This window comes from Hypanus sabinus, chromosome 3, assembly GCF_030144855.1.
Source record: "Hypanus sabinus isolate sHypSab1 chromosome 3, sHypSab1.hap1, whole genome shotgun sequence".
Taxonomy (NCBI): Eukaryota; Metazoa; Chordata; class Chondrichthyes; order Myliobatiformes; family Dasyatidae; genus Hypanus; species Hypanus sabinus.
Window position 1 is genome coordinate 38,989,023 of NC_082708.1, and position 10,778 is coordinate 38,999,800.

The 10,778-nt window shown below is 40.6% G+C and overlaps 1 protein-coding gene across 2 annotated transcripts in view; it reads right to left on the reverse strand.

The window, feature by feature from the left end:
* Window positions 1-2,562, reverse strand: part of wdr95 (WD40 repeat domain 95) — a 152,178-nt gene extending 149,616 nt beyond the window's left edge. Inside the window, exon 1 of one of the 2 annotated variants that reach the window (XM_059964092.1) lies at window positions 2,429-2,561. In XM_059964092.1, the coding sequence (XP_059820075.1) occupies window positions 2,429-2,496 (68 nt within the window). In that variant the 5' untranslated portion in view covers window positions 2,497-2,561. Of the gene's footprint in view, window positions 1-2,428 lie in introns of both variants that reach the window. The other variant, XM_059964091.1, reaches the window with a different exon arrangement.
* Window positions 2,563-10,778: the final 8,216 nt, after the last annotated feature.

Here is a 10,778-nt window from a genome sequence, read left to right on the forward strand (position 1 = left end):
AAAAAGCTGCAACCACTGTCTCTTTATTTACTTGTGCTTCTTTTATTTCATCCTCTAGACACACCACTGGATCCATAGTATTCCTTCCTTTCCTGAACCCGCTTTGATACGTAGCCACCATACCTCTACTCTCCAGAAAGTACACTAACCTCTCATTTATCATACATTCCATAAGTTTACGTATATGAGACGTCAAGGCAATTGGACTGTAATTTCCTGGCCTGCTGGCATCTTTTCCAGTTTTCCTTATTGGAATAATTATTGCCTCTTTCCGACTCCCTGGTATTCTCCCTTCATCCCAGACTTTGTTATACAGAAGTGGTAGTTTCTCCAGACTTCCTTCACTCCGGTGTTTTATCATACTATAGCATATTTCATCTTTACCTGGTGCAGTCTTTCCTGTTCTATCTAGTGCCTTTCTTAATTCTCCCATGCTGAAAGGGGCATCTCGCACACTGTCAAAATTAGTTTTCCAACGTAAAGCCTCCATAGTTTTAGCTTTTGTTCTCTCTCTCTACCTCTTCTTTCCTTCGCAGACAAATTATCAGTACTACGTACCATAACAAAAGTACTTGCCAACAACTCTGCCTTTTCCTTATTTGTTACTGCAGTCACATTTCCATCTACCAGAACTGGGTACCTCCACTCTCTCCTGTCCCCTCCCATCCTTTTTATCAACCCCCACACCTCTCCTACTTGGGTTGTGTTTCCGATTGAATCACAATACTTTTTCCAGTGTGTCCTTTTAGCATGTCTTATTGTCCTCCTTACTACTACTGCCTGAGCTTGCTTGTACTGAATCATATGTTGGAAGTTATCAGTTCTTTTAACCAATTTAAAAGCCTTATTTCTATTTCTCACTGCTTCTTTATAATTATCATCCCACCATGGCTTTACTCTCTTCTTTGTTCTTCCTTTACTTAGGAATAGATTCTAATGCAGCTTATATTATACCTTGTTTTAAAATGCAGTCAAGTGTTTCGATGTCCATCTCATCACTGATCCAACTTAGATATCTATCACTTCTTTCCAGAAACTTCTCCCAATTGGCTTTCTCAAGGATCTATTTCCCATCTATATTCTCTGTGACCAATGAGGCAGAAATATTTATCTTGCACCAGATTGGGTAATGATCACTCCCTACAGTTCCTTCTTGGTTCACCAGCCACTCACATACTGATGCAATAGCGTTTGATACTAATGTAAGATCAAGCACAGATTCTTTATCTGTATTAACATCAATTCCAGTACTACTGCCATCATTTAGGCACACTAAATACTTCCCATCTAGCAACTCCTCTATTACTTGACCATTGACGTCTGTTCTGTCACTCCCCTATAATACATAATGTCCATTAAAATCACCACGCCAAACGACGTCACTACTATTCTGCCCTTCTATCTCCTCAAGCTTGTTTAACTCTAGCCTTTAGCATGGATTATAATAATTCACAATCACTAACTCTTTCTTTTCAAATTAAGCAGATTGATTTTCTTTACTCCCCCTTCCCCCTCAAATCTTACCACTACATTTAGCAATTTTGCCCCCGGGCCCTTCTCCTCAAATTCTCTTCCCTCATTTTCTGGTCCAGCTACACTGGAGCCACCTCCATTCTCTCTCCTCCAACCCATCACCTTCCCTCTCCACACCTCTTCCCACTCAAACTCCGTGCCATCTGTCTCCCTCCCTGCCATCCTATCGGAGTTTTCAAGGAAACGTGTACGAATATCGTTCCGGACCTATACAGGCCGGCGGTCAATATTCCCACAGAATGTCCCCACAACACCCCAGCAGTTCCTCAGCCCGCAGCCACGCCCAAAAGCGCCGTTCAGCCGGCCGAGAAGAAACCCAAAAACACAGCCACAACACCCTCAACCACACTCCATCCAACCTTACTCTGTCTCGTAGGGAGATATTATTTTAAATCAAACTACATCACCTGGTAAATTAATGTAATTAAATTGTTGTGGAATAAAAGACTGGTATCAGAGTCGACCAAAGAGCCGAGTAGTTGGGAACTATCTGAACTTTCTTTAATACAAGTCAAAACATCTTCAGGTGTGTACCAAGGAAAACTTAACAGTTCCTCTCAACAGAAGAAATAACAAGTATCCTAGCTGTGACGTGTATGGGAAATAACCCGAGGGTTCGTTGTCGGTCAAGCGAAACCATTGCTCGGAGATTAAACTGTAAGAATTGCGAGTCAAGCACCTGGTACCCTGACAACAGCAAACAGCATCTACACAACACTGAGGAAGCAGGTGACCGGCTTTCCCAACTCACAAGTAAATAAACAGTTGCGTACTTCGGTTATATGAACTTTTAATAACCGGACTTTGCAGCCTCATGTGCTGGAATTACCAATTACTACAAATGTTATAATGACACTAACAGTGGTGTCTTCGTGCTTGTGTGTTATTGAAGTACCTGGTTATGGTGTACGTCTCTAACTTCCCTGCGGCAGAACTTGGCCGCACTTTCTTTCCCAGTGGCATGGTCGCTTCTCTCTCTCTCTCTCTCTCTCTCTTTGATAACTCAACTATAGCTGGAGAATGGACCACACGCTCAGTGAAGAGAAGCCTGGATCCGGCCGTGCGATCTCCGCCTCCCACCGCTCTCACCTGTGGCAGCTCCGAGCCAGGAACATCTTAAAGCGACAGGCCGCTCAACCGGAACGTTACTCATGTTGCATTATAAAAATCGGGAAACCGCCTAATAAACAGAGTTTAAATGTGTTATTCTGAAATCTATGAAAATCGTGTTATACCTTCTGACGTGAAACTGTGATTTCCTAACAATCTGTTCATAGTAGTAAATTGATATCAGCCCCTCTTGCAGGATTTCCGCAAAATATCTACCTTTGGTTTTAACTCGCTGCTAATGTAAAAACACGATTGAATTTTACGCTACTGGTTAGTTACTGCCCCCTAGTGGGTTTATTAAATGACGATTTGACAGAAACCAATACTTTGAGGGTGGTCACAAATGCTTGGCTTGGACACGGTGCCAGGGAGGTGCTTCACGACGATTTTGCTCTGCAGAAATTCTGCCTCATCTGGGCCTTGACAAGAAGCTAACTAAAACCACATAGTAAGGCAAGGTGAGGAGCTCCAGCTGTTTAAAAAGTCAATTAAAGAAAGCCTGGAAACCCACACTCAATGTTTGAGAAACAGCTCCTTTCCTTCTGCCATTATATTTATGAATGGTCCTCTGCTGCTGCAAAACAAATGTCGCATCATGTCAGTGATAGAAAACCTGATTACGCTTCTAGTTCTTTTTATCCACAAATAATTTGAACATCGCTTCCAATTATATCTATAAATAGTCATGTTTTCTTTCTTAAATACATGTAAATGTTGAACCTTTCTGAGGATGTCAAATTTCTTCCATGCCTACTGCCAATACTCTTCTAGATATCCCATCCAGGCTACGTTTCAGAAAAAGCTCAAATTAAATAATGTTTTGTGTTCTGAATCAGGAGCAAAGAGATTTGGGCCCATGAAAACAAGTCACTAAATACTACTGTAAACACGGGATTCTGCAGTTGCTGGACATCTTGAGCAGCTCACACAGCATTCTGGAAGAACTCAGTTGGTCAGGGGACATCTATGGAGGGGAATTTCGACATTTCGAGACAAGACTTTATCAGACTGGAAATGAAGGGAACTCAGCCAGAATAAGAAGATGGAGGGAGGAGAAGTAGTTGTTCAAGGAGTACAGGGAATACAATACTATTGTAGAGGTACAGAAAGTGTGATTGGAATATGAAGTTCCAGGGAAAAGGAATTGAGATAAATGTGAGGAAGTGACGTGACAGTGATATGCCACTGTAATCTGCTTCCATATAGGTCACATTTGAAATTTAGTGAATAAATCTTGGCCTTCGATCCGAAACCTGAAGCAGCCCAGAGTAGGCCCAAAGCCACCATATTAGCAGGCAGGCACAGCGCGTGGCAGCTGGGCCAGTCTTCATAGTCTCGGCGCCATAGAGGGAGAGGTGTGACCATCGCAGAGAGCAAGCAAAATCTGCTCTCACCACGGATCCTGGCACACCATGATCACTTCCTATTATTAAACTGTTTTTACCACTTCCTGCACTTTTGTATTCTGATTTGAACAGTGGAAAGACATTCATCTCCATCATCTCTTTACTGGCCTTGAAACAGCAGTATCTGTGAGTATTAAGCTTCTGGTAATATTGATAAACATTTAGTAGACATACTTTGGAATATTATGTTGGTTTATCTTTGCATTTACTCTTGTTTACAGTGTATAGATATATTGTTTTACCAGCTTGGTTAATGTCTGTTGTGAGAATTATTGACAGAATTGAGTATTAAGACAGTATTAAGTCGTGCAATGCTGTTGGGGTTTCATCACTTCAATATGGCTGTGAAACATGGACACTGTATCGCAGACTTGTCAAACAGCTTGAACAATTCCACAATCGTGCTCTGCGATCAATCGTGTAAATCTGCTGGCAAGACCGTATCTCCAACCTGACAGTCCTGGACCGAGCCAATTCCACAAGCAGTACAGCCAAGGTTTCGAAGGCTCAGCTCAGATGGACCGGCCACGTGATCCGCATGGATGAGTCCAGAATGCCGCGTCAATTGTTCTATGGAGAACTGGAGCAGGGCAACCGTCCCCAAGATCACCCAAGGAAGAGGTACAAGGACAACCTCAAGTCAAACCTTAAGTGGGCCAAACTCCAGCCCCGCGACCTCGAACACACTGCTGCTGATCGGTCCAAGTGGCGCAAACAACTTCCAAGCCAACTGGCGCATGCAGCGCCTCAAGGCGAGTCAAGAAAGACACAGGAAGGCATCCGCTCCTGCCCCAACAGGTGGTGCTCCTTGCCCCATCTGCGACCGTATCTGCACTTCAGACTTTGGCCTCAGAAGTCATATGCGTGCCCACAGACGTTGACTGCGCAACACATTCGTCTTCCTCGGACTTCGAGAGACTACTACTACAAGGCGTGCGATGACTCTGTATTGAATTAAACACGTATTTAACTTTACTCTCCGCAGTTTCATAGAAAAAAGAAATCTCATTAATAGCCTTGAAAGAAAGTTTCCATTTTGGGTGATGTTTAGCTCGCAGCATAACTGTGTCCATGCACACAGTGAGGGCAATAGAATTTACCAATATTACCAAAATACTTAATACTCATTTCAAAGGCATCGCCCAGACCAGAGACACATCTGACCACAGTAGATGTTCAACTCAAGCAACATCAATTATCAAGAGCTGGAGATCAGGTTATAATGTGACTCATCTATCGTGTCTTCACAACGCTCAAGCAAAACCACAACTAGCATAGCTGCAGCATGAGCTCATGTAAAAGCTGACGCGGCAAGAAAGAGTGCTGTGTATGCCAAGTGTGTAATAAAGACGGAGAAAGCACGTGTAGAATTGAGAGGGCACTTACACAGGCTACTTTAAGTGCAACCTAGAAAGACTGTGAAGCTGGGGCTGCCTTAGCAGAGGCAAACATGTATGAAGTTGCAGCTGACTTAGACAGTTGTGAGAATCAGTCTTACTTTGCCATCACACAGTTAATGCATCTTGCTACAGTACATCCAAAGCATTTTGGCTATAAAAATTACAGTGCTCCAGATCCACAAGGAGAAGCTATTCACACCACTCAGCCAACATGCCTTTCACAGAGTCCAGGTATTGACAGTCAAGGTCTACAGCAGCAAAGACCCACCACGCCCCTTTCTGCAGTTCGACCACAGTAAATAAATCAGTCAAGAGTTGCTACTGAGAAGTGATGTAGGTGTAAAGATTTAGACAGGATAGAGTCAGAGAAACTTTGCTCTGCCAAAATAAATAAATGCTTAAATTCTTGATACTCCCATTAATAAAAATTCCTTTGAGCATCCATCCTGTTAATCTCCTTCTAAGTTGAAAAAGATCACTTCTCTTTTTCCCAAACTTCAAAGACTGTAAGCCCAACCAGCTCAGCCCCTCTTCATCCATCAATTCATTCTTCCCAATAATCAACTTAATCAATCTTTTCAATACTAGCTCCAATGTGAGTCCATATTGAAAATGGAGACCACACTATATGAACTGCCTTAGGAGCAAGTTTCCAATACACTGTAAAAATATATCAAGGCATCTCTACCTCCATACTTCATATTCCTTGCAATAAAGGACAACTTTCCATTAGCCTTTTTAATTACAGAACTAACATTTCAGCTTAAAGGTCTTTCATTGTTTCTAGGAAAAGTTGGAGATTAAAAAACAATTACAAGAAAAATGTAACAGGCTTGGGCGATAACAGGCATGGGCGACACGTATCTAGTTAACTATTTCTTGCTCATTTATTTATCTGTGTGTATAGTTAGGGCACTAGGTATGGCTCCAGGGACTGTATTTTGTTCTGTGTGTGAGAACTGCAGCCTCCCAATAACCATATCTGCACCAGGTACACCAAACTGTAGCTCCTCACAGAACGGGTTACTGGAGCTGCAGCTCAATGACCTTCGGCTCGTAAGCGAAACTGAGAAGATGACAAATGGGAGCTACAGGGAGGTAGTCACCCCTAGGTTGCAGGAGGCAGGTGAATGGGCGACAGCAGGAGATGGAAGGGAAATAGGCAGCCAGTACAGGGTACCCCTGTGGCCAATCCCATCAATAACAAGTATATTAGGGCACCCCTGTGACCATTCCCTCAATAACAAGTATTTTAGGGCACCCCTGTGGCCAATCCTCTCAATAACAAGTATATCAAGGCACCCCTGTGGCCAATCCTCTCAATAACAAGTATATCAGGGCACCCCTGTGGCCAATCCCTTAAAAACAAGTATATCAGGGCACCCCTGTGGCCAAACCCTTAAAAACAAGTATATCAGGGTACCCCTGTGGCCAATCCCTCAATAACAAGTATATCAGGGTACCCCTGTGGCCAATCCCTCAATAACAAGTATATCAGGGCACCCCTGTGGCCAATCCCTCAATAACAAGTATATCAGGGCACCCCTGTGGCCAATCCCTCAATAACAAGTATATCAGGGCACCCCTGTGGCCAATCCCTCAATAACAAGTATATCAGGGCACCCCTGTGGCCAATCCCTCAATAACAAGTATATCAGGGCACCCCTGTGGCCAATCCCTCAATAACAAGTATATCAGGGCACCCCTGTGGCCAATCCCTCAATAACAAGTATATCATTTTGGACACTGTTTGGGTGTGTGGGTGGGGAATGACTTACCAATGGGGAGACACAGCAACTGGGTCTCTGACACTGAGTCTGGCACTGTGGCTCAGAAGGGAAGGGGGCAGAGGAGGAAAGCACTGGTGATAGGAGATTCCATACTTAGAGGAGTAGATAGGAGAATCTATGGATGTGATCGAGAGACTTAAGAGTTTCCAATTTATGGATCATCTGGCGAAGGTATGATCCGAACAAAAGGGATGGACCATATCTGAACCTGAGGGGAACAACATCCTTGTGGCCATGTTTGCTGGAGCTGTTGAGGAGGGTTTAAACTAATTTGGCAGGTGGATGGGAACCGGAGTGATAGGGCTGAGGATAGGGATACTGGTTTATAAGCAGAGGTAGTGTATAATGAAACTGTGAGAAAGGATAGACAGATGATGGGGAAAAATTGCAGTCAATTGGATGGGTTGCAAAATTTTAAAAGGTGACAAATACAGGAAACAGTAAATGAAAAAACGTAGATGATCTTATGGTGCTGTTAGAGATTGCCAGGTATGACATTGTGGGAATCAAGGAGTCATGGCTGAAAGACGATTGTAGTTGGGAGCTTATTTTCCAAGGATGCACAATCTATCAAAAGGACAAGCAGGTAGGCAGAGGGGGAGGAGTGGCTCTGAAATCAAATCTTCAGAAAAAGGTGGCATAGGATCGGTAGTTACAGAATCCTTCTGGGCAAGTTAGGAAACTGCAAGGGTAAAAAGACCCTGATGGGAGGTACTTACAGACCTCCAAACAGAAGCCAGGATGTGCCTACTAATTACAGTGGGAGATAGAAAAAGCATGTCAAAAAGGTAGTGTTGAGTTAGTCATGGGGATTTCAATATGCAGATAAATTGGGAAAATCAAGCAGAGAGACAGAGTTTGTGGAAAGCCTCAGAGCCGGCAATTTGGAGCAGCTTGTGGTCAATCCCACTAGGGAGTCAGCAGTTCTGGATCGGGTGTTGTGTAATGAACTGGATATGAATAGGGAGTTTAAGGTAAAGGCAACTGTAGGAAACAGTGATCATGATATAATAGAATTCGCCCTGCAATTTGAGAGAGAGAAGCTAAAGTCAGATGTAACAGTGGAGTAATGGGAATTACAGAGACATGATGGAGGAGCTGGCCAAAGTTGATTGGAAGGCGACACTAGCAGGGATGACAGCAGAGCAGCAATGGCTGGGGTTTCTAGATGCAATTTGGAAGGTGCATGATAGATAAATCCCAAAGAAGATAAAGTATTCTAAAGGCAGAATGATGCAACTATGGCTGACAAGGAAAACCAAAGCCAACATAAAAACCAAAAAGAGGGTCTATAATAGAACAAATATTATTGGGAAAAGTTCTAAGGAAAATGTATTATCATTAATGCTATTAAGATGGTTATTTTACCTAAGTTTTTATATATTTCTCAAACGGTACCAATTTTTATTCCGAAATCTTTTTTTACTAATGTTGATTCAAAAATTTCCTCATATATATGGCAGAATAAAAATCCCAGGTTAGGTAAAATATACTTACAGAAGGCAAAGAAGGAAGGTGGATTAGCATTGCCTAATTTTAGATTTTATTATTGGGCAGTTAATATTAGATATTTGATATGTTGGTTGAAAGATTGGGATGGATCTTTCAGCCCTCATTGGGTGAGCCTGGAAATTAAATCGGTACCAGGTTTTGCACTGGGTTCTATTTTGGGGACTTCTCTCCCTTTTGCTCTTTCTAAATTGCCGAAACAAATTGACAACCCAATAGTTAAACATACTTTACGTATATGGTTTCAATTTCGGAAATTTTTTGGGTTGACTCAGTTTGTTTTAAATATTCCTATTGTATCCAATTGTTTTTTCCACCCTTCAATTATAGACCAAGCTTATTCGGCTTGGAAGACTAAGGGATTACCACGATTTTCTGATTTATTATTGGATAATTGTTTTATGTCTTTTGAGCAATTATCTAATAAATATAATTTGCCTAGATTTCATTTTTTTAGATATTTACAGAATAAGAATTTTTTAAATACTGTACTTCCTACTTTTCCAAATTTTGTGTCTTCAGGTATTTTGGAGAGTTTGTTTGAATTAAACCCCTTTCAAAAAGGGCTTATATCAAAACTTTATAATATAATTATGAAGATACATTCAGAGCCCCTTTATAAGACAAAAAATGATTGGGAAAGAGAGCTTAACATTATTCCTATTGAGAATTGGGATAGAATTCTTCAATTAGTTAATACATCATCTGTATGTGCCAAACATTCATTAATACAGATTAAGGTCGTACATAGGGCCCATATGTCCAAGGATAAATTGGCTCATTTTCATTCCTATATAAATCCTATTTGTGATAGATGTCAATCTGAAATAGCGTCTTTAACTCATATGTTCTGGTCATGTCCGCTTTTGAAAAAATATTGGAAAGATATTTTTGATATTATCTCTGCAGTATTGAACATTGATTTACAACCCCATCCTATTACCGCAATTTTTGGTTTACCGATGATGGACTCAGTTCATTTATCTTCTTCCGCCTGTCGAATGATTGCGTTTCTTACACTAATGGCTAGAAGATCTATTTTGTTGAATTGGAAGGAAATTAATCCTCCTACTGTATTTCATTGGTTTTCTTAAACTATGTTATGTTTAAATTTAGAAAAAATTAGAAGTGGTGTATTTGATACTTCTATTAAATTTGAAAAGATATGGAGACTATTTATTCAATATTTTCATATGATGTAATATGACCCTGTTTCAAGCCTATTTGATTTTCCAGTTTTGATTTTATGCATGTTGAGAGGATCGGAGTTGATGACACTGTTGATTTTGTATTTTTGTGAGATATTATAAACAGCCCTATTTTTTCCAGTTTTTCTTTTTCTCTTTTTCCTTTTTTGTTTTTTTTTTCCTTATTAATTATTAGATTATTAGATTAGGTTTTTATGCATAATTTTTTTTCTTTTTCTTTTTTCTGTTTTTTTTATTATATATTATGATATACCTAGATTTGCCTTGTTTATTTATATATTGTATCGTCCATGGTTTGGGAATACTCATTTATACTGTAATCATTGCTTATGTATTCTTTCATGTGCAGTTGAAAGGTGTATGTTTGTAATCCCATTATCTATGTATCAATTGTATTTTGTTGATATTAATAACAATAATAAAAAGATTGAAAAAGAAAGAAAAGGAAAATGTATTATCAGGTCACCACATACAACCCTGAGATTCTTTTTCTGTGGGCATATTTAGCAAATCTATAGAACAGTAACTATAAACGGGATCAATGGACAGCAAACTGTGCAGATGCAGACGATTAGGATTGGGATTGGGAATTTTTTAAAAACCAACAGAAAGCAACAAAAAAGCCATAAGGGAGAAAAGATGAAATATGAAGGTAAGCTAGCTAACATTGTCAAAAATGATACTAAAAGGTCTTCTAGATATATAAAGAGTGAAAGAGAGGCAAGAATAGATATTGGACTGCTGGAAAATGATGCTGCACAGATTGTAACTGTGGACAAGGACTGAATAAATATTTTGCAATAATCTTCACTATGGAAGACC